The 25,784-nt window shown below is 36.4% G+C and overlaps 1 protein-coding gene across 5 annotated transcripts in view; it reads right to left on the bottom strand.

Annotated features, from left to right (window-relative positions):
- The window catches only part of ASPH (aspartate beta-hydroxylase), a 222,155-nt gene that overhangs the window by 161,028 nt on the left and 35,343 nt on the right, over nt 1-25,784 (bottom strand). For 2 of the 5 annotated variants that reach the window (XM_086695803.1, XM_086695804.1), the window contains exons 2-4: nt 19,651-19,800; nt 17,874-17,918; nt 16,186-16,254 (exon numbers count right to left, since the gene is read on the bottom strand). In XM_086695803.1, the coding sequence (XP_086551929.1) occupies nt 16,186-16,254; nt 17,874-17,918; nt 19,651-19,800 (264 nt within the window). Of the gene's footprint in view, nt 1-10,600; nt 11,304-16,185; nt 16,255-17,873; nt 17,919-19,650; nt 19,801-25,784 lie in introns of those variants that run through there. The other 3 variants (XM_086695807.1, XM_086695806.1, XM_086695805.1) reach the window with 3 other exon arrangements.

Genomic DNA, 25,784 nt, shown 5'->3' with positions numbered 1-25,784 from the left:
TCCTTTATATTTGTTGATTTTTTCCTACTTTCCTTGGCTTTAGCACTTTTGTCTAGGCCCACATTCTCCTTCTCTCTGGGCTTTTTACCCTTAGGAGACTCTTTCCTGGATATATCTGCATCGGTAATTTTCTTAGCCTTCCGGTCATCCTCCTTTTCTTTCTTCCCCTTTTTTCTCTCTTCGCTCTTACTCTCCTTCCTTGACTCGGGTTTCTCTTTTTCCTTCTTGGGCTCTTCCTTAGTGAGTTCTTTAACTTTCAGGTTTTCCAATCAAAGGAAAGAAAGTTTATTGAACGCATCTCTTAATTCACAAAACAGTAACTTAGTGCAAACATATGCTCTTTATCTCTCCACACACATGAAATGTTCATTCAGAAAGTGCTTTAATCCTCTAGTTTTCAATCGGCTAAAAACAGATGCAAACCTCTACAAGGTATCCACTATCAAAAAAATGCCAGAAACTTGCCATCCTATTTTTCCAGTGGGAAGTTATGACTTAAGACTAACATGCAAGATTATTAAAATTGAGTCCATCCATAAAGGCAGTACTTTGCACAAAGGGTTAGCAACTCCCATTTCACAACTGTAATGACATAATTAAAGGAACACGGCAGCATTACAAAAAAAATGTCCGTAACGTGCAAGTATTCGTACGAAGAGAATTTTAAAACTTTTAGTTCTAACAAAAAGTGATGCCCTTAAAATATTTGTGCTTACGAGCCTTGAAAATATAATGCACAAACGGAAAAAGTAAATGCCATTTAATTTTCTTAGCTAAGAAAAAAAAAACCCATATTCATGAGTATGAAATTTTAAGTTCATCACTTACAGTGCTTAAAATGACAAGTAGAATTTTTCGCCTGCTTATATTCAACATTATGAGATCAGTATTCCTTTAAATATGTTTTCTTGTTAATCTATGTAAAGCTGCTCAAGCCAACATGTTGTCCATCCACGCTCATAGGCGAGAGAGCAAATAAATGGAACATACAGGTAATTCCAAATTTCATCTAAAACCAACCCGCTTTCACCCTGTTTTACATGAAGTGTAATAGAACTGCTAGCAAAGGCTTTGAATTTTAGCTTCTCACTCTCTCATCAGGAAATCTTAAGAGAAGCAAGGTGCTTACTGAATTATACAGCATTTAAACAGAAACAAAGAAAATGAAAGACTTCCTTTAATAAGATGTGGAGATGTTTTTGCCAATCAAAATTCACATAGCACAAAATGTTACTCAATTCTTCCTGAAAATCTTGTTAAAACCTTCTAAAAATACAGAATAACATTCATAAAGAATCAACTGTCCAAATCCTCACCTACGTCAACGCTGTTTGTAGGGTAACAGACATAATGTCACTGCACGAACACACGTGCACTGCTCTCAGATCTGGTTCTGCAGTTTTTACAGCATTAAATCCTTACTGCTGGATTTGCCTCTTCAGTTTGAGAAGTACAAACTATACTTTATTGGGTACTTATTTCCTAATTACTGACATAAGAATAAAATGGTAATAATTTTTCTCTTCCTGGGAATTATTCAGGTGGAATACGAAGTGAAAAACGTTTCAAATTCCCTAATCTTAAAATTAAAATACAAACCGCAAAACCCTGCAAGTCACATAGTCAAAGTCTCACCTGTTAATGTTTTACCAAAAAACAAAAAAACTAAAAACACTAGAGGCCAAGCACTTGAACATGAAAGAATATTGCAAGTTTGTAAAGGAAACCATGCACTGCTCCCATGCCCCTGTCCTTAAAGGACATATATATCCTATATTTATATTTTCTTTTATGTTTATATTTATATTTACATTTATTATTTATATTCATATATATTTATATGTGAACAAGAGAAACCACAGGGATATAAATAAAATCAGGCTGTAATAATAAGCCGTTAGCCTACATATAATGGTTGGCAAGTCTAGTAATTTTTAAAGAATTAAAATATGAAAAGACAACAAATTCTATAGCAATGAAATACAGACCTTCAGATTATAAATCTATGTTTTCATTTCATTGAAAACTAGAAGTTTGCTCACACTCTCTCTGATTATGCTCTAAGACACAACGTCATCAGAGCTTTTGAAGAAGTGAAATCCATCAGTGGAGAATTCACCTTTTTTCCCAAAAGTCATTAAAAAATTCAAACTAACAAAGGTTTTAGATTACATGATAGCAAGTACAGAAGTAAGTTTATATGTAAGAGAACAATATGATATCGTCATGTTTTTAATATCAAGTCTGTCACAAAAGTCTTGATAAAGTAATGAAGGAAATTACTTAAAATTATAGGCTTGAGGCAAAAAAATTCTTTAATGATGCCTTAATAAAACTACTTATGACCAAAGGTGCAATGCAAACCAAAAAGCATTAGTAGCCGCAGTAACATATCTAGAAAATGTCATGCATCTTCAAGCATTAAACTTGATTCACTCAAGGCTAATTTGAAAAACAGAAAATACCTTTAGCCTTAGTTTTTCTCTTGGCTACCCCACCAGGTCCTTCTGTCGGTATTTACAAGATGAAAATAGGTTATAAACAGAAAATATTAAGGGAATTAAAAATTAAGTATCTTTAAAAACTAAGCAAATAAATATAGTCAAAATCAATGCCTCTATTAAATTAAGTTAAACTTACCATTCAAAAAACATACTCCTTCAACATATATATGTGAGTGTGTATATATATATATATATATATATGTGTATATATATATATATATATATATATATATATATATACACACATTTCATACATAAAACCTTACTTTCACTATAGCAAAAATGCATTATAATCAGCCTGTAATTCAGTCAACTTCATGACTTATCTTGGACATGAAAGGATTTGGGGCTTCAGAAATACTTAATTTCCTCTGGAAATGGCATTTCCCTCTCTGGTGTGGCTGCACAGCCAGGGCCTTGTGCTTAGCATGACACACGAACAGACCAGGGAACTTTACTCTCCTACTCAATCATCACTGCCATCCAAAAAAAGGACAGCATATTTTGACAGGACTCTAATCATTGCTTTTTTTCCTCCAAAGTTTCAAACTTCCTTTATAAGAAATTACACAAGCAAGAATTACACTGTCATACTGGTGTATCCTTCTACTCTTCATTTTAAAATTTGCGATGCCTTTCTCTTTCTTATCTTGGCAAATAAAAGCTGTGATAATAGGTTTACCCTCTAACAAACATCAATACTACATACCTCTCAGTACACTGTCATTCTAACCAGCCTGTATTCGGCATCCTGGGCAACTGATGTTCTCAGTTCTATGCCCCCATCACATAAATGCTATTTTATACTCATGTATCAGCAAACTTTCCAAGGTGGCATTCCAAGTTGCCAACACACTTCCTAGGCTTAGAGTGGGAGGTGTGGTGATTACCGGTAACCGCCGGTGGGGGCGGCACCATGCACGAACCGTCACTCAGCAGTGAAGGGCTACGGTTGTATAAGAAAAGCCCCCAAGCAGAACCTACTCTCTGTTTCTCAAAACCCTAATCACACTCCCATTTTCAGTATGAGATGTTTTCACTCCTATTCTGTTACACTGTTCAAATCACCCTCCATGCCTAAATTCCTTTCCTCTTTCTCTACCCATCACCATTTGCTTCCATCAAATGAAATAGTCCATTTGAGAATGGCAATTTATTTTGGTTGAAATATTATTATCAACAGATGATAGCTATACTTGTGGTGAGCACAGCATAACATGCAGACTTGTCAAAACACTATGTTGCACATGTGATATCAATGTAGTATGTTGCACATGTGATAGCAATGTAATATGCTTCAGTTAAAATAAAAAAAAATATCATCATCATTATTCTGGGGGGAAAGTATTAGTGTATGCCTTACTATTGACTACACATAAAAAAGAAATGTAAATTAACTGTTCCATATGGCTATCTATATCTGTCCAATTACTTATACACATACAGAACCATAACTAATGTGTGTGTGTGTGTGTGTGTGTGTGTGTGTGTGTGTGTATGTGAGAGAGGGAGAGGGAGAGGGAGGGAGGAGGCGGGGAGGCAATCGTTTTTCACAGATAAAAGTTGACTCTTTCCTAAACTCTATTAAAAACAGCACACGACCCTGTAATACTGAATGCCATCTTGGACCACTCCCCACTAAAGTTTATTTCAGAATGAAATAACAAACTTATACTTGTAATACCAACTTTTAAATGAGCATCATCCAATGTGCAAAAGAAATGAACATAAAACATCAAAATGCATGTTTTTTTTTTTTTTTAAATTTTTTTTTTTTCAACGTTTATTTATTTTTGGGACAGAGAGAGACAGAGCATGAACGGGGGAGGGGCAGAGAGAGAGGGAGACACAGAATCGGAAACAGGCTCCAGGCTCCGAGCCATCAGCCCAGAGCCCGACGCGGGGCTCGAACTCACGGACCGCGAGATCGTGACCTGGCTGAAGTCGGCCGCTTAACCGACTGCGCCACCCAGGCGCCCCTCAAAATGCATGTTTAATGCTGTTCATGTCCCTCTCCTGACTCCTGCATGTTCTCTCAATGCATGCCCAGATTTTCCTGGTAAAAAGCTGAGAGGGTTAAGAAGCAGACTCCCCAACTGCCCAACCCCACTGTTAATGATACAGTCAAAAGAGCTATATGGATAAAAAAGCTAGAGTTAATGTCTGACATTAATAAAATATTAGATTAGCATTAGATTAGTGAAACAGGAAAAAGTAATGGGTGATTTATTTAAAACTTTTCCAGTTTGGGCACAAATCCTTAAAGTGATATATACAATGTGCAATGCACTATACAAAATGCCAAAGCATCAACTCTAGCTACCTTCTCTGAACTTAAAGTATAGTCGATAATTTTTCAATTATTTTTGACATGATAACGACTGAGCTAAGAATTTAAACCACAATTATCATATTCAGTCTCAGAAAGCAAGGGTTTAGGCATGAGAGAAAGCACAGCACCAAGAAAATATGATGCTAACAGAGGAGCCCTTACGAAAAGAAGAAATGAGAGGAGTCCAGAAAATGCAGGGTTCTTCAAGTCGAATGTGCAGTTTTAGGAAGGAAGGTATAAACAAAGGTTTAGGATGAGGACATAACTTAATTATATTAGTTATTAAATGTTCCATAAGGTTCTTCAGATTACAGTTTTACAAGCAGAAGAGGTGATCACATTATAATGAGCAAATGTAGGTGGAAAAAAGGTGACCAAAAACCCAAGGTGCTTATCCCCCCCACTCCCCCACCCCCCTGCCGACCACCTTCTTCTCAGAAGAAAAATGATCATATGTGGACTTTCCCAAGGTTCCTAGGGAGCAGAAAGGATCAAGTATTTGTAAGATTTCAGTGTGTTTGAATGTTTGATGGCTAGTCCTCTAGTGTAAAGGAAAGGCATGCCTATAGGAAAGAGAAACGGACCTAGCAAGAGGGGAGAAATTATAATGAGGCCAGAAGATGCAGGGGTTGCTACAGGGAAAGAGTCAACTCTGGGAACCAGAAGACGCAACACCTGCAAAAATGACCAACGAGAAGAAACGATGAAGAAAATTGTGAGAATAAAGAAATGCTGTAACATGTAGAGACATGAAGACAATAGAAGGCAAGACAAAGATGACCGTCTTGGTAAAGGGAAAGCAAATTCATCTTTACGGAAGAAAAACAGTGACTCCAGAAGATGGAAGAGCATGTGGAAGGTTCTGGATACCTACTAAAAGAGGAACTGTTAATGACAGTGAGCACCTCACATAGGCTCAGTTCAGGGAAATTTAGATAGACCTTTTTTCATAAATGACACGAAGCTCAGTGGTGAAGGGGTTAGTGGTGATCCAGGACGAGCATATAGAGTGGGGAAAAAGAAACAAAACACCTTTGGAAACATTACAGAAGTGGCTCCAGAGAAAACCACAGGCAAGTACATAAGACTTTGTTTTTAAATAATTCCTAAGTAGAGACAGAATTACATTCTTATTTGTAACTGTGGTTGATGTGGACTCCCTTTAGCATCAAAAAATCAACAAGCATGCCTTATTTTTCTCCTTTTCTCTCCTTACTACCATAGCCAACAACCAAGGACAAAAAAAAAGGAACAATTTTATCAATCAATCAAATTCATGACAATATAACTCCTTTAAAAAAGTTTCCAAGTAGTATAAAGAAAATTCTATCAATTGGAGCCTGAAAAGGAAGCATTCTGGTATTCTGTAACTCATTTGGATGAAAATTGGTTTTGTTGATAGAATACATTCCAAATGAAAGCAGTCATCAAAAAAGCATCAGGATGTGGTTGTAGTCAAAGAAAATGGCAAAGAATAAATAATCACCATGTTCTTTACTTCCTTTTGCCTTTACGGTTACTGTGATGTTTTCTTTTTAATCTTTTTTAACGTTTATTTATTTTTGAGAGAGAGAGACAGAGCACAAGCGGGGGAGGGGCAGAGACAGAAGGAGACACAGAATCTGAAGTAGGCTCCAGGCTCTGAGCTGTCAGCACAGAACCTGATGCAGGGCTCGAACTCAGAGACCGCGAGATGATGCCCTGAGCTGAAGTCGGACACTTAACTGACTGAGCTACCCAGGCGCCCCTAAAAGTCTGACGGTTTTCAAGGTAATTACTGTAAATAGCTCTGTTAACTATTTGAGAATTTTTGAACAGCAAGTTTTAAAAAGCAGGTCTTATGTTCTTTCCTTAGAACATGAGTTGCCTAAAAGTAATTAATGTCATTTTGGCAACTGCCTCAGAGCCACTATCCCACACACATTTTCAAGATGAAATGTTCTGTATCAAATTAACATGCTGAATCATGAAGCCAATGGTTGGTTCCACCACATGCAACAGACATAATTTTAGAAGACTGGCTCCATTACAGAAACCCAAGTAGCTACTACAGGTTTTCGGAGACATGGCCATACACTTGGTAGGCTGGGAATCGCTTTGTACTTGGGTCTCTTCAGCCACTCCCACGGCCCCTGGTGAGACCTGTGAGTCACCCTGAGCTTGAGTTTTTCACCTTCCTCCTCCCCATACCAAAACATCACAATTTATTTCAACGCTGACCACAGAGAGAGAGAAAAAAAAAGGCCCAAATGCCTAAGTTCTCTGAGCTATGCAGGCTGTTGCTCTAGAATGGATGCCTACCTAGTTCAGCTAATGCCAGGACACTACACCAATTTCTTTTCTATTTTCAAATAGATGTCGTAACAGTATTATCACAGGCATTTTTGAAAAAAGCAAGCTACAAACCTTCCAATGCTCTGTGGTAAGCGGGGAAGGGAAGATCAGAACAGAAGAGAACGGAATGACTAAAAGTTTAGGAAGGGATTATATCCAGAGACGGAAAGTCTGAATGAAGATGCAAACTCAAAACCAAACCTAGGAGACATGGGAAAGCTCACCTTAGACCTCAGTTAGCACAGGTTTACTGTATGGAATTCAAAATGGCACTTATCTTGGGGGAAAAAAGAGTCCAATAATCTTTTCACTTATTTAAGCTGGTTTCGGAAAAAGAAAAAAAAAACACCTCAGTATTTCGTTATGCAATGAGTAACTCTTGAGGTTATCACTCATCAAGACTAATAACCCCAGTAAATATTTAATAAATGTCATACGTTGGCTTCAGCTTTGAAGAGGGATTCAAATGAAGCCTACGACCTGATTCCTAACTTTAAGGAGCTCACAATCTAGTTAATATCTATTCCTATGTATTACTTGGTTATGCAACTAACAACAAGTATCAGAGGCACAGAATTTGGCATACAATTCTATCAGTCAACTTGTATAATAAAGTCTGAGTCAGTGAATTTCATGAAAATGCTCCAAATATGCGTTGTAATCAAAGAAAATTCCACAGCCCAAATCACAGAGAACTATTTATTTCACAGACCAGGATCTCATTTAGAAAGGATCATGAATATCAATCACCAAAAGGTGCAACTACCAAGTGATCACTGAAATTAAGAATAACTGCCAATGCCTTTAGCTGCTTTTGAGAATTCTCCAAAGCTTTACCAGGGTAGAAAGGAAACATTGTGTTCAAACTGTAAGTAAGTACGTACACACCAGAATTCAAGCAGAGAAGTTTTGCTTACATGTCTGGATACAGCTCTATGAGGCAGGTGGGTAATAATTCCTAGAATAAAGAATCGAGTACAAGATGAAAAAGCACCATCACCCAGCATTCCATTATGTCTGGGGCATCTACCTGATTCTCCCAGGCAGGCAGCTGGCAGCTAGGCTTTAGGGATTTAACAAGACCAGCACCCACAAGATAGTTCTCCAACTGCCTTACGCCCCACCACTCATGTCCCAGAGAAAACTGGGACTGAAAGAAGCTACAATGCAGAAAAGAAATTCCCAGAGTGCCACTGCTTGGTTTTTAAGCCAAACACCAGAGAACCCAACTCTGCAGTTCTAAGGACACAAGGCTACATCTGAACACAGAGCACATTCTGCGACGTTCCTCTGGTTGTTCGAACTGAGAAATGTAGAGTAAATACGATACAACTTAAAATTGCATGACTACAAATAAAGATTCCAATGTACAGAATACAATTTTGCCTTTTTAAGTAAGTTCCTAAGCTTAAAACACATAAAGCTAGGAAAATATTTATACTATGAATTAAAAAATTACACAATAAATCCTTAGAAAAATTAAAATTTATAACAAATACAATACAAAAAATTTAAGTGAAGTAATTTTGATCAGCTTCAAAATACGCTACACTTGTTTTGCAAACAACTTTATTTTTTCTCACCAACACAAGCCTTGGCCACAAGTTGAAGGAAGTCACAGAAGTCAGGGGTTCACCAGCTCCCTGTTCTACCTTGATCAGAGACTTTTCAAAAGGGGTGACTAGAGAGGGTGCTGGAAAAATAGAAAATTATTACCTCACTTATTTTTCACTTACAAAAATAAAGCATAATTAATTTCTGTACATAAAACGTGCATTAGTATCATTATCATGGCACCAAAAAGAAAAAAAAGAGCCTGATGAGAAATTAATGATTCCAAACATTTTTAACACACAAATTTAATTAATTTACTTCTCAAACTAATCACACATCTTCTAGAGTTAGTAGTAATGAACACTGAAACATGACTGCTTTAAAAAATACATCTTAGATGTCTGGCTACATGCATTTCATTGAGCATGAGGCATAAGATTATTTCAAATTTAAACCTAATGAACTTTGACATTTCATAGTACTCAAATCCAAAGTGGAAGACACAATCAAAATGGACAAAGACTGCCTAAACTTTCAAAAAGAACATTATTAAAAATCACACTCGTGTGTTCCAGGATATTAACATTTCAAAATCAGAAAATTTCCACTGTCAGAACCATTAACAAAATCATATTCCCTGAATAATTAGGGAAGGACAGACTGAGTTTTAATAGCCACGTAAGCTTCAGGAGATCACTGTCCCATGTACAACATGAGCATCCACATGCAAAAGTAGCTTTAAAATAATGCTTTTTAAGATTAGCAAGTTGCAGTTTTTTCTGACACATGTGAGTGGTGGGTAAAGGGGAAGCTGATGTGCTTCCTGTGTTCTGATTTCATACTTTTATGTTCCGGCTATTGCTGTGCTGAGCTGCATACTTATAAATACCTAAATAGCCTCCAACTGTGATTTCCAGCTGAGAAACCAAATTTGTCAAGTTCCCCTCTGGAAAAAAAATGGGTGACTTATCTATCTTACCGAAAGCAATTTGGTTAAATACAAAAACAAAAAAAAAAAAAACAAAAAAAAAAAACAAAAGGAATGAATATTTGAAAAGGAGAAATTACTATAGCTACATAAATGTTCAAAAATAGAAACCTATTCAAATTTTAAGCTCAATGAGTAATCAAAGCTAAGTTTCACAGAAAGCTAAGCTAAGCTCAAAGAGATTTAAACACATGAAACACCACTCCCTAAAAGGTAACAGAAACCAGAGGTCCTAATCACTTTCAAGCAGTAAGGATACACATAAAGTCTCATTTTATGAAATGCATGTCATATACAGTTAATACAATTGCTTTTACTATTACTGAAGCAAATTCATTTTAAATAAACTGATTCAAAAATGTTTTCAAGGTTTTCTAATGGCAAAAAAAAATCATTCTCCTGAAAAGAATTACCACTTTAGTAAATTTAATTTATAAATCTAAAAACCATATTTTACCTAAGCCGAAGTTGATAGTCACTTAATAAGGAAATACAGGGAAAAAAATGGAAAAAGACTTATTTAGGATGAATAGTTTTAATATGTACAACATTATTTAAGATACATATTCACATTTTCCCTCTTGTGTAGTAATATGCCTACTTAAAAAAAATACAAATTTCTTTCTCTGGATGTAATTTGGAAATAAAATTAAAAATAAATTTTGCTTTTGTACAGAAATATTCAGACATACTGCTATCTGAATACAGTAATTTCACTACCCTAAGGCAAAAACATGGGCTTATTTTCAAATTATTTTAAAAGCACCGTTAATACAGAATTTTACACTGAAATTTGTATTATCCTATCTGACAAATCAGTTAACCTAAACAAATTACAATAAAGAAAATCAGCTTTTTCAAGAACCATCACTTTACACACCAGTCATATTAAAGAACAGAGAAGCATTTAATGTATGAATCATGCCAGAAACATTTTTATAATCAAGTGAATTATAACCATCTCCATTAATAGTGTGTTAGAAAGACAAGCATCAAGGGTTAATCACAAAACAATTTGCCATTAAGCCTTCTCAATTTAGTTCAGTGAATACATAAGTTGCAACAAAACGATACAGAAACCAATTATACCACCAAGAACAACATCGTCGATGCACTTTGTAGACTACTACAAGAATGAGGGGTGCCACTTTCTTCTCTAGAGGTGGGGGAGCCGAGCAAGGGACTAGCTAGGAGCTGTACTGGGGAGAGAGATCACGTGGTTGCCTTTTACTGTTTGATCACAGCTGCCCCACTGCGCGTTAAGCCCTGGGTGAGCAAAGGAAAGAAAGAAACAGGAGACTGCTTCGGGTTTTCATAAGCCAATGACTTCAGTCCCTGAATCAAAGTTACTGGTTATGTAAATCCAAAATGACACAAGTCTTGCCCTGAACCCCTTCGTTCTGTGACGTACCATCAACACCATCTGCGGTTTCGCTTTCTTCTTCTTCTTCTTCTAGCATTTCAAAAGGAGTCATTATATCATAGAGAAATGAGAGGAAACCATAAAACCAATCTGAACTCTCCTCTGCTAAAATATTAAGGACTTCCTCAAGAGAATCAATATTTTCATTACTGCCATCTTTGGTCAGGCCTACATAAGAATAAAGGAAGAGAGAAAGAGAAAATAAGGAGAGCAGTTAGGTGGAAAAAAGAAGTTGAGGAAGAGTGATCTCAAAAAGGATGTGCATCATGGTCACAGAAGTTTATGGAAAAGGTATTTTGGAAAACAAAGAGGCTGATTAAGATGCACACCTTACAATCAACTCTCAATCATATGTACCACAGGAAAGGTCCAATTCGACCAGTCCTCGCCATTCCTACCAGCCCCTAACCAGGTTTGCCTTTCTCTCAGTAGAGAATCTAGAGCCCCAAAACACAAAATTGCCTCAGCCAAAATCAACTGATTAATGTCAGTGGAAGAACGAATGAAAGTACTATGAGGGTAAAAAGATAGATACTTCTGACCAACCTCCACATTTGCGGAGTTACCAACCAGATATTATCGAGAGTTGATTATACAAGCATTTACATATATCAGTACATATTCATTGGAAGAAAATAAAAAGGTTCATTCCCTCACACTTTTCCCCTTGGACCCAGAGTTAACTTTAGAAACTCTGGAATTACATGACTCCCAAGATTACTGTCGATAGCATCCACGGATAGACATGTACATGTATTCAAATTATATCAGATAATCAACTTGAAGTTTAACACAGTAAGATGTTAGCTGTAATTTACAGTGTTCTGGCTACTGACTCATGGTCCTGTAATTCTGACCAAGGGTAGGAGTCAGTTATTAATCATAATTCACTCTGCTTACCAATATTAAATTTGATCCAGGTCCCAGTCAGTCATTTGCTAAGAGGAATATTCCAAGGTTCTCTTTCCATACGCCTAAGAAATAAGCTTCTACTGCAAAGGCCCTGGCTCCTGTTTTTGTTGTTGTTGTTTTGTTTCGTTTAAGTATTAGTCCCAAAACAGGCCATCGAAATGGAAAGAAAGCAAAGTATATATCATAGGTTTTTCCTGTGAAGAACTGGCTTTGGGTAAGAAACATCTCTGGACCCAGTAAATATAAAAATCCACCAATACTGCCAAGCCATATATAACAAAACCCATAATTGTGAAGAAGAAAAAAAAAAAACCACAGGGTAAAGGGCTTTGGCTGTAAAGAATGTGAACATCCATGACTTTAGAGCTTTTCAGATTATAACCACCTCATTGAGTAGGTCAGGCTTGGACAACTCAAACTTTCTCCATGTGGCATAACCGCCAGCAATCAATATTGGCAGCTAAGCCACAACAATAAGACACCTAGTATAAATATTAAAGTATACAGTGTATTTCCCCCACTCTGGTCCACAGAAGAGCTACATCATATCATTCTTTGTGTATGGGGGGGTAGGAGAAAAGAAATTGCAGTATTCTGGTATTTAAACTACTTGTTGGTACAACTAGAATGCTTTCCGCTGAACTTAACAGTTGACAAGGGCTATGAACCGAGGAGGTCTGTATTTCCCATTCAAATCTCTGTGGGAGTAACATTGTTTCTTCTTCCTGCCTTAAAATACTATAGCTGTATATTCACAACAATCATGTTTCTTTTTCTCCATTTTCAAGTACTAGTACTTCCAAGTATCAAATATAAATTATAAAACTTTACTACCCTTCAGTATGACAGGCTGAAGTGTTCAACAAATATGCAGAAGTATCTGGACAAAACTATGACTCAAGTATGCAACCTTCCTGTGGTTCTTAAGACAAAAATACTACTTCAAGGAGAAAAAGGGAAATATTCTGGGGATATAATTCCTCAGCCTCTGAGAGCAGACCTGAACCCAGGGGCGGAGGCGAATGCCTTTGAGTGGACAAGATCCAGTTCACTCATGGATGCATCCGGTCTACAAAAGCTTATCAAGGCTCTAGGAATTGTGGACGGTGTTCCTTTTTGTTCTCCAGCCGTGCCTGGTGTGGTGCCAGCTAGGTGCTAGTCACGGACAAAAGGACAATCGCGTAATCCTTAGATAGTGTTACTCTACGATGATGCTACTCTAGGCATTTAGTCCTTGGATCGTTTTCCTGTTAATTTTATTCAGGAAACAAGTTTTCAAAGAATACAATGTCCAACAGTAGTTTTCAATAATCCAAACCATTATCAAAGATACGTTATTTTAAGTAATTTGGCCACAGAAGTAGGAAGTATGTAAACAGGCTGAATATTTTCGAAGTATATCATCAGGGCCATGGCCAGAAACAATGAAGTGAGATTAATGATGGCTGTTCAGAATATCTTGATTTACCCACACATATTTCATTCTCTCTTTATATTCCACAAGAAAAACCAAATCTTAAAATTTGAAATGTAAATATGAATGGGTACATTTCCTCAAATTGATAACATTTAGATACACGCAGATTTAAGAGTGCAGAAAGAAATACTTATGAAAGAAAGGCCAACCCTACGAAAGTTCAGCATATCTCAACTGTTACTATATCTACAAGCCAAGCTCTCCCTTATCTCCAGCTTCCTAACTACGTCTGTCCCTCTGGTTTCCCTGTGCCTTAATCCAAAGCCCATACCTTGAGCAGTCTCTCCAGTGAGAATGTACCCAACAAGTCTGGTTTATTTTGGGATACACACTCACTGAATTTGCTCCCCCCACCCCAATACCTTTCCCTGAACATATAGAGCCCATTAATGACTCTGTAACCAAAGAATTCACCAGGCTCTCGTTTTCAAACGACCTGCCAGTAACAGAGGTAAAACTAAGCTACGATAACCTCACCAACTAAAAAAGAACTTTAGTTATAAAATTCAATTCCAGTCAAGCTTGTATTTCATGCAGAGAATTCAATCACTACAGAAATAGGGTCCGAGGACATAAGTGAGCCAGACTGCTCACTTCTGGTTTGTTTCAGCTAACTGTGAAGCCACAGGCTAACTGTGAATTAGGACATTTATATGGTAAGATAGTTTATCTTAGCCTTTGTGCATTTAATAGTCAAATGACCAAAATGAACGCTGAGATTCACCAAATTTGGTTCTACCTCCAAATATACAATTTTTATAAAAGGAACAAGTTATAATTTGTCCATACCACATATATGTCTACTGTAAATGGCAATGTTCTAAGTTACAATGAATTAACCTCTTAATGGTTGCTTAAAAACATTACAGGAAGTAAACTCTTGCAAACTAAAATACTAAAAATCAAGTTATTAATGTATTTGCTATAGGAATCAGTGTGTTCTATAGGCGAAATAATATATTTTAATATTTAATAGTTGATATTCCATGACAAACCACATAGCTGATTTCCAGCCCTCCCCCCAAAAAACCCAACAAAATGTAGCAGATGGAAGTAATACTATCTCTAAAAATGAGGAAACATGGCCCACATGAAGTTATCTTTAAAATGAAAAAGCTTCACTACTCAGAACCCATCGTTTAAAGTAATATAATGGAATAATAAACCATTTATAGGCAAGCAAATTAGCATCATTCCAATATGTTAAATTCTATATATTTTACTTCTTTTACATGTCCTGGATTATAGTCCTCTGAGGATTTACCATATTCATAGAAAAATTTAGATATGTAATAACAAAATAATAGAAAATTCCATTAAGGTTAAGACAGAGAAAAAACTTCATGGATAGTAAGCTTCCACTGGCAAGCAGCAAACCTAATTCTCACTGAGCAGTAATAAGCAAACATAAACTAAGGTCAAAATTAGGAAGCTAAATTACACTTAATCACATCTATACCTTTTTTTTTTTCATATTTAGAAGTTACTGTTTTATAAGGCAGTTAAGATTGACCATTGGTTATAAATGTGATATCCTCTCATTTTTTTTCATATCCGCAAAATAGACACAAAACTGTGTGTCTAAGATGAATTTCTTTGCACTAATACTCTGGCAAACATAGTGTACAATACCATGTCTTATTTGAAATTTTTCTAAATAATTTAGTATATAAAATTTTAATACATGTAACACTACATAGTAAAGCAAAGGAGGCAACGCTGTTTCACAAGCAGAAACACACATCTCACCAGGCCAGATTATATAAAATATTAAAATCAGCACCATCCTTTCTAGGAAGGCAGCATTTTAAAACAAATGAGGGGGGGCGCCTGGGTGCCTCAGTCAGTTAAGCGTCCGACTTTAGCTCAGGTCACGATCTTGCAGTCCGTGAGTTCGAGCCCCGCGTCGGGCTCTGGGCTGATGGCCCAGAGCCTGGAGCCTGCTTCTGATTCTGTGTCTCCCTCTCTCTCTGCCCCTCCCCCATTCATGCTCTGTCTCTCTCTGTCTCAAAAATAAATAAACGTTAAAAAAAATTTTTTTTAAAAATAAAACAAATGAGGGAATATCACATATTTATATATTACAAGAAATATCTCAATGATAAAAGACAGGTAACTCTAGAGATAGAAAAAGAAAGTCTCAAGATTTCTAAAATAAAGAAACCCAGCCAAAAACTACTGGTCCATATTTTAATGTTACCTTTAAAATATGCATAGGACACTTTAAAATGTTTAGTACCACTATTTTATTTCAAAATGAATTTATGTAAGCCTTTAGAAACTTACATTTTCAAATGGAAGTGAATTATGTCAACTGATGATAATGAATGGCTATAATTACCATATCTGAAAACAGGCTAGGACGTTATCTATATGCTCGAATATTAAGTTCAGAATATGAAGTGCTTTAAATCTGAAAACAGATATGAAATTATTATGCTTATAAAAATATTACGTGCAAGAGCTGTACACTTATCCACTTATAAAAGTAAATTGAAACGTAAGTCCATGGAAAAACAATTAAGCCTCAACACATCAGTAAGAATGAAATATACAATTAAATTGGGAAAATATCTTCCATAAAATGTGTACGACTGACATAGATATTATTAAGGCAAACATATTGTTTTGTTTCCAGCAAAAAGTAAAGAATCTACTTGCCTAATAAAACTTTGGCATCATCCACATCAAAATCTCCATCACCATCAGCATCATAGACTCCCAGTTTTCCTGCAAAGGGGAGGAAAAGACGGATGGGAAGAAAGGAGAAAAGTTTGATAAGGTATTACCACTCACTGCAGGCCTGAACATTAGCCATAAATGTTACCGATCAATGTAATTCTTTGCTCTCTGCATCCTGAAAATCCTGAAGATCCTAACTGAATACCTTACCTACAAGTAAGTGACAGGCAATTCTCTTACAGATTCAGGAACTGTCTGGCTAACAATCTAAGAAATATAACTGAGCTAAAATATTTTCTTTAAAGTTTTAATAGTGTCTGATTTAATCCTTTCAGAAGAATTTTATTACGCTACTAAAAAAGATTTTAGGTAAAATTTTCAACATATATAAGAAACATTCTTGAGGTGTTTCTAACATGAAATTTAATGCATCTAAAGTAGGAAAGTTCCTACCACCATCAATCTTCAAAACAAAAGGAACACCCGCCAAACGTCAAATAAAGACTAAATATAATTAATATTTATTAATATCAAGTATAAATACTGAAAGTAAGAGGGCAATTAATTTTATATTTTATAAAATAATGATTTACAACAGAAATATCATGACTCAACCTTAAAGACTTCTGGAAATAAAGTATGTAAAACTGGCTTTCTGAAATTCAAAGGAAAACTTAATTATCTCACCTAAAACTTAACTAGCACTAGCTATCTATTAAAGAAAAAAAAAAAGGATTAAACCACAACTTGAGAAGACAACAGAACCAGAGCCTTTCCTCTTCAAGCAGAATAAATATGTATCTTAAGGCTTTATTATCTAGGAGCACTGCTACGCTTAGCACTTCAAATATGAGTCGGATACATTCAATCCTAAAAAACGTCCTAAAATCAACATGATTTATAACTCATTATAGGATAATGGCTGTGAAGAGACATAACGTACGGAAATATTTTAAACACCAACCACAAATCCAGCATTAGTACTAAAACATCAGTTTGTAGTACTGTTATCTCTTTAATAAAATGTAAATTAAAACATTGCCTAAGAGCAGGCAGAAGTTTTGGAGAAAAGTGGCTGTGATCAATCTTTACCCTCCCAGAGCCTTCGTTCTACTTAGGGAACTAGTTAACTTGCCATGTAGAAGTCTGGTTTAGAAAACACATTAGAAATGATGGTGATAATAATAATAATAGTAATAATAGTGATGGACAGATAAGGCAGTATCAGTATCGTTTCCGTTACTAAGAAAATAGAAAGCACTGGTCTGCACGTTGAGGCAATCTATAGCACAGAGCTCAAGTAACATTAAAAAGACAAAATATCAGGGCGCCTGGGTGGCTCAGTCGGTTGGGCGTCTGACTTCAGCTCGGGTCATGATCTCATGGTCTGTGGGTTCGAGCGATCTGTGCTGACAGCTCAGAGACTGGAGCCTGCTTCGGATTCTGTGTTTCCCTCTCTCTCTTCTCCTCCCCCCTTGTGTTCTATCAAAAATAAATAAACATTAAAAAAAAAAGATAGAAAATACCATACTTTCTGACAAACTTCAAGGGGGAAATTGGTCCTACCACTTATATTCTCTGATGCATGTGACAACTAAGTTAATAAAATAAGGATGACGTTTTAGAGATATCACAAGTAGACTTAAAATGCATCTCCAAAGGCCTACCTTGAAGTACCTCTGATAAGTTATAACGGAAGTCCTTTGCTTTGGCTGCATGCATGTAAAAACATGAAAATTGTTACTTGCTCTTAAATGTATAATAATTTTAAATCTCTTCGCTTGTTTAATAGATGTTCCCTAGCAATATACCATAGTACGTCAACAAAAGCACAGATGTACTCAGCCGTTTGTCTCCAAACTAAAATTCTTCCTCTATTACTCTCACAGTCTATCCAGAGACACTCTGCTTTAATCACAATGAAAAGCTTCAACCAAAGGGAGATTACACATAAGCATGTTTTGCCTTTTCTCCCCCAGAAAGATGACTATAATCTCACATCTAAAGCAGAAGGCTTTATGGAAGAGAGGGGATTTTCTATGCAACCTGCTACATATAGAACAGCACGGGATTTGTTTTCAGTGACAGGGTCCACATTTTTCACTGGATTATTAAAGAGGAAGACCACTTACAATAACCAAAAGTGGAAACAACCCAAAGGTCCATCACTGATGACTGGATAAGCAAAATGTGGTGTGTTTCCATACAATGGAATATTATTCAGCCATAAAATGGAGTAAGTAGTGAACCTTGAAAACAGTATGCTGAATGCAAAATGTAGGATTGTATACGAAATATCAAGAATAAGCAAATCACAGATGCAGAAAGTATACTAGTAACCTGTACATTGCCAGTAAACTGCACATTTTCACATATCAACAATATTGAATTTTATGTTATGTAAATTTTATCTCAATTTAAAAAAAGACTTCATGAGGCAGAAAAAAAAAACAAGGAATATGACTCTACAAATGGTAATGAATCATTAATGTAAAAAGTCATGAACAACTGCAGTGATTATTGGGAGAGAAAAGGAAAAATCAGGAGAAAGGAAGACAACTATCTGAAATAACATGACAACTGCAACAGCAGATAGACAGTACCTAACACATGCACACGTACACACACATGCACACCCCTATCCCAACACCTACACGCACACGCACACACACCAATCTCAGCACCTACACACACACACGCATCCCTATCCCGGCACCTATACAGCACAGACACACCTTTATGGCAACACCTACACATAGAGACACACCCCACCTCACCACCTACACACACACACGCACCCTTATCCCAACACTTACACAGACACACCCCCATCCCAACACCTACACACGTACCTCTATCCCCTATCCCAATACCTACACATACATACCTTTATCCCAATACCTACATACATATACACACTCCTATCCCAACACCTACACACACATACAACCCATCCCAGCACCAATACATACACACGCGCGCGCACGCGTGCGCACACACACACACACACACACACACACGCATTCATTCCAAAAAGAAGAAGGGGTATGCTTCAAAATGCTTTCTAAGGAAGGGTCTTGCAAATTGGGTCCTGAAATAAATTGTGGCTCATGAATACTTAAAACTCCTAACACGATGAATAAAAATGAGAATACTCCATTTCCTAAGAGTTAAGTGCTATTTGATAAAACTTTTCTGTGGGATATACATACAGTATAAAGCCTTTTTTTTTTTTAACTGCAGCTCATGTTCAAAGAAGCTGAAAAGTCATTACTCCCAGGTAACCCTGCTAACATCCCCTTGTATTCCCACCCTGTTGAGAACAAGTGAAAGCCTACAGAAATTAAGAGTATGCCCCCAAATAATGACAAATCTTTAAGATTACTAAAGAATGTCTTTTATGCTTTTACAAATTCACAAAAGAAATGATACCAAAATTCTTACCTAAAACTTCCTCATAATCAACAAGATCAAACCAGACGACAGCTACTGATGTCCAGACTCCCAGCAATGCAATGACCATAAACCATGTGAAAAATGAACTTCCAGAAAGTCCTCCTTTCTTCCCATTTTTATGTCCTCCATGCTTTGTATCTGTTTAAAAATAAAACAGATGAACAATGTCATTATACAAGATGACACTTTATTAAACACCTCTTTTTCCTGAATTATTTCTCCAGTAATTTGAAAGTGTTTACATTGGTAAATCATTTCAAAAACAGTTTTCACTCAAATTCTCAGAACATGTTATGTAAAATGAAGATTTTGAAACAGAAAAGATTCTGTTTAGACCCAACACCACATAGTAAAACTCTGACTTAGAAGTAATGAAAGAAATAAACAACTCGTTGGCTAACAATTTTTTAAAAATAAAATTTGATATAACATGTGTATTATATTATGTGCAATACATATAATATGTATACCTTCCTTCTAAGTTCTTTACCCAAACCACCTAAATATAACCTCCCCCCGGGGCGCCTGGGTGGCGCAGTCAGTTAAGCGTCCGACTTCAGCCAGGTCACAATCTCGCGGTCCGTGAGTTCGAGCCCCGCGTCGGGCTCTGGGCTGATGGCTCGGAGCCTGGAGCCTGTTTCCGATTCTGTGTCTCCCTCTCTCTCTGCCCCTCCCCCGTTCATGCTGTCTCTCTCTGTCCCAAAAATAAATAAACGTTGAAAAAAAAAAATTAAATATAACCTCCCCTAAAGTTCAGTGCCTATCAACGATTTAATGAAATCCTATAGAAATGTAGCCAAATCCTTTTCTCTGACCCACTTAGTGTCTGTAGAATCTTAAAACGCCTCTTAATGGTCACAGAAAATATCTCCCTCCACAATGGCTCCATATTCTTATCCAGAGAAGGACAGAAGAAGGAACAAGACTATTTGGAGCAAAGAGAGGTCAAGGAAGAAGGGAAGCAAAATAGTACAATTAGTCCCCCTCTGTAACAAGATCCACTGGGGTCTAAGGAAGCAGGAAAAGGCTCATCATGCACAATCCAATCGGTCTCAATGCAGGAAACAGCTTTGTCAACTCTGTCCGCTGAGTGTCATGTATTACATCTCGTGTGTTAAATACACCTTCTCTTTTGGAAATATTCTTACAGCCCAAAGTAAACAAACAAACAAAACATGACAGACAAGTGACACTGAGAGAAAATGGACAACACTGTCCTTGAAAGAAAGGACCACGGTATTCAAATTTCTCTTACAAAGGAACATAGTAAATAGTATTAAAAGGATAGGTCATATTCCCATATGCCCTTGAGAAAAGGAAAAGTTCAACCAGGTAGTAGAGCAGGACACTGTCTTCTCTTTGTGGAACGCGGGTCATACATTTTAAAGGGCTTCCACGCGCACAACTGCATGTGACTCTCACAGAGGTCTTGTCAGTGTATCTCGAGAGGGCATTTCTGGATGTCTGTAAAGAACAATTCTTTATCCTGTGCAATTGTGCCTCACACTGCTGGGCAGCTGGCATCCCTGGTTTCCTTGGGTCCCAAAGGTAAGGAGCTCCCAGTGATTATGACAAACAAAAGCACCGCCAATGACCCTACAAGGGTGATGCCTGGTTCAGAACCACGGGGGGTAAGGACAGGAATAATCAACGCTGTTTTATAGAAAAAAAGTTCAAATGATTCACCAGGACAAGTTGGGTAGAGCTAGGAATTAAATCTGACTTCCATGGTCCTGAGTTCCTTGATCCATACGGGTGAACCAAATTACAGGATTTCAAAAAAAACAAAACAAAAAACAAAAAAACAAAAAAAAAACGCACTAGCTCTAATCTAGAACCTGCTTTCTGATTCCTAAATCCAACTCTCATTAAAGAATGCTGGTAGTAGTTTTCCAATGGCTCAAATCAAGAATATACTGCCAAATCTTCTAGAAGAAAAAAAATGAAATGAAAATCTTATTAAAAGGATAATTTTTTTTAAATAAACCACTAGATCAACTTTTCAAAAGGGGCCACAAAAACTAAATCAGTCTGAGAAAGTGAGAGTGTGTGTGTGTATACACACTCAAATACATATATTTTTTCTAGATATCCATATTTAATTATGTAAAATTATGACTAAATAAGACAAATGTCATTCTTAAAAAAAAAAGTCAATTTTCTTTTCTTATGTTCTTTAACATTAGGACCAGATTTATAATCATATGGTGAATTTACAAAAGAATACTTACCAAATAACATATGACCATCTACTATTTCTTATATGATTATTAGAAGTCTCCTAAAAGCTGGCTATCTAAAAACATAATGTATACTTTTTCAAATTCTCTCCGGGCATAGATTATAATGCTACATATTAAATGCACTTAAAACAGGCTTTCCTGTTTCATTACCTGAACACAGCCATGGGAGGGGGAGACTGGGTGGGTGAAAACTTCAGAAATGTTGGTGGGTGAAAATGATGATTTCTGATATTACTGAACAATATAGAGCATCACTAAAATTTTAAAAAATAAGAGAAAAAAGTGAGGACAGAGGAGTACCATAGATACACCAGCAGTGTTGTGTGTTTATTAAACTTCTATACATATGAAGACTTTTCAAAAAAAAAATAATGTTTATTTTTGAGAAAGAAAGAGAGAGAGAGAGAGACAGACAGACAGACAGACCATGAACGGGGAAGGGGCAGAGAGAGGGAGACACAGAATCCGAAGTAGGTTCCAGGCTCTAAGCTGTCATCAGCACAGAGCCCAACGTGGGGTTTGAACTCACAAACCATGAGATCATGACCTGAGCAGAAGTCAGACGCTTAACCAACTGAGCCACCCAAGAGCCCCATGAAGACATTTTTAATGCTGTATAGGGGTACCTGGATGGCTCAGTTGGTTGGGTGTCCAGCTTTGGCTCAAGTCATGATTTCATGGTTCATGGGTTGGAGCCCCATGTCGGGCTGTGTGCTAGCAGCTCAGAACCTGGAACCTGCTTCAGATTCTGTGTCTCCCTTTCTCTGCCCTATACCCACTCATACTCTGTCTCTCTCTCTCTTCCTCTCTCTCTCAAAAGTAAATAAACATTTAAAAAAAATTTTTTTAATGCTGTATAAAAAAACTTATTTCTATATTCATACAAATATATGCACATATACTCTCATTTATATAGAATACTAATTATAATAAGAAAAATGCCTTCTGAAATACCCATTTACTGCCAAATACGGATTTATAATTTAAAATGAGTTTGTAATGAAATTGTTAATGAAACAAAATAATTACTTGAATTCAAAGATCAATTCTATGTCCATTTCTCTTTCTTAAAGCAGAAATGAAGGAAAATTTCTAAGATTCTCAAAACTAAAGTATCACTTAACCAAGTTAATTCAGTAAATACTCATCTAAGTTACTGACCTGCAACACTAAATATAAGTAAAAGTGCAAAAAGTGTTTTTAAAAAAATCACATAAATGCGTGCACCACAGCAGAGCTAAGGGATGGGGGGGAGGGGGAGCCAAACACAGTAAAGAACATACTTTATCTACAGACCGTTTACATTTGTTTTAGAAATGAGGCTAACAACTTTGATCACGTTTCCTAACTTACTGCAAAAAACTAAAGAATATACTTTACAGACAACCTCACCTGAGTCAAAGCAACAAAGTGCTCAAAGAAATTAGAAACCAACAGTGCTGATGGAAGGCAGGCCTGTAGGAGGTATGAAAACCAGCAGCAAGATAAAGAATTTGAAAAGAATACATGGCAGGGGGCTATTCCCCTTGAACTGTCCTTAAAACAATCTTATGAACAAGGGAATAATGACCATCAAATTGAGTCTGTCATTAAAATAATATTTCGAACTGTTTAAGAATGCAAAAAATGGGGGTGCCTAGGCAGCTCAGTCAGTTAAGTGTCCGACTTTGGCTCAGGTCATGATCTCACAGTTTGTGGGTTGGAGCCCCGTGTCGGGCTCCATGCTGACAGCTCAGAGCCTGAAGCCTGCTTCTCTCTCTCTGCCCCTCTGCTCACACTCTGTCTCTCTCTCTCTCAAAAATAAATAAATGTTGGGAAAAAAAAGAATGCAAAAAATGTACAATAAATCTTAGATTTTTCATTTAAGATACTGTTTATCAAACAGATTAATCACTTTAAAAGAGATAAACGTCAAAAAAAGGGTAAATGTTACTTAGCTAGAATATGAAATTATTAGCAATATTTTATCCATCCTTCATAATGTCAAATAAATTGTTACTCTAGTATTATTAGTCTTATTACGGTTAATATTTACTAATTCCATAAAGGAACAAACAGCAAATTATAAAAAGGAGTCTTTCCCAGGACATCTTCGTTAGGAGAATGTTTTAACTGACACCAAATAATACTCCCTTGATATGTCACTTTGAAAATATGGCGTACCTAGTCCCAAAGGGCAGATTAGTTTCTGTCCAATGAACTGAAATAAACACAGTAAGATAAACACTTCAACAGAAACACCTTAAAGAGACCTGAAATCAGCACTTTGTCCCAAAGCTATTTCTAGTAGTCAACCCTATTTTCTAAGATCAGAATAAATCTGAGAGTGTTCATTTCATTTTCTGACTCATGATTCCACCTGTAGTCCCAGGGATTAGTCAAGATTTTGTTAATGGAGGTTAAGAATATGGCAAGAACTGTGAGATTCATTTTCTTCCACACTGACCCACCAAAAGTAATGACCTCCAAATCAGAACACTGTTCTTACTACCAAACACAGAAAATTACCACAGCGAGCAATGAAATGTGTGTCTACAAAATGTGGGCTAGGGACCATAGGTAAATTTTATTGTTCATTTGAGGAAAAAGAAAATAAGACATGCCCAGCACCTGAACAGGGGTCAGTCAGTCACTTAACTGGATTACAACAAACTGGATTACAAATCAACCATGTCCAAGTTTTGCTTAGCATTATGCTGATGATTTCATAAATTTATACATAAGCCCCACACATTTAAAGTTTAAAGAAAAAACATAAAAGCTGTCAAGCAACTCATCAAACTGATTATTTTTTTTATGTTACAAAGCATCACCTTTTGGAAGCCAAGAACTGGTAAATGTGGGTCAGAAGTACCAGCTGATTTTACCTAACTATGCAGATTATGTAATCACCACAGAAACAGGGAGAAATGTCTTCTAAAAGAACTAAAGATACATATTTCATATTCTTCTTCATGGCTGGATGAGGTACTTCATCAGAACAGTCAGGTGACCCATTCTAACCATTTATTTAAAACAGTGTTCAAAGTAAAGATATTCATATTCTCCATACTAATAATAGACTCCTTCCAGTGGCCACTTAGGCAGCTGAGAGTTGGGAGCTGTCTTGGTGTCTTAATACGTCTTTTTTTTTTTTTTCCATAAATAAATTTTTGACATAATGAACTGGGACGGGAAGGTTACAGAAATCTGGGGTCTTAAGATGGGGTTCTGTTTGTGAATGTATGTGCCACAGCAGGACTGCGGTGGCTCTTACCACTCTGCTAGGGTTACCTAATGTAACAAATGAACATATACAAATAAAAAGTCCAAATCAATTTGAAAAACAAAAACATAACGAGCTAATGTAGCTTGCTTTCAACTAAATGGAAAGACATTCTTAACTCACAAACTAAAGCAAAAACAAATATACAAAAATGTAAATTCAACACATTATTTAAGAACCCTTGAAGTTAATGATTCAGTTTAAATACAAAATAAAACACTAGCATCTTTACTTTGCATTTATCACCCGCTTCACAAAAATTAGGTCAGTTTCCACACATGGTAAAGCCTGAGTCAAGCTCTGCCTGCACCAACTAAGTGTGCTCACTAATACAAGACTTACACATGCCTTAGATTTCCTATAATGTCATATGAGATCTAAATCTAACTACACACAATTCTTTGAATTTACTGTAATTATAAGACCAAAGAAGACTGCTTGTACATTTTTCTGAAGTTTTTAAAATGTGGTTTCTGCTTTTACAAATATATAATCTAATATACTAAAAGGTATTCTAAGACACCAAAACATATTCAGATCAAGGACAGATTACTCCAGGAAAAATTAAACTACCATGAAAAGGTGATGTCTCCAGGAGTTCTAAATAGAAAAGA

Source organism: Puma concolor, chromosome F2, assembly GCF_028749965.1.
Source record: "Puma concolor isolate L17-30 chromosome F2, mPumCon1.1.hap2, whole genome shotgun sequence".
NCBI classification, from domain to species: Eukaryota; Metazoa; Chordata; class Mammalia; order Carnivora; family Felidae; genus Puma; species Puma concolor.
This window is presented reverse-complemented; position numbering and strand designations above follow the sequence as displayed.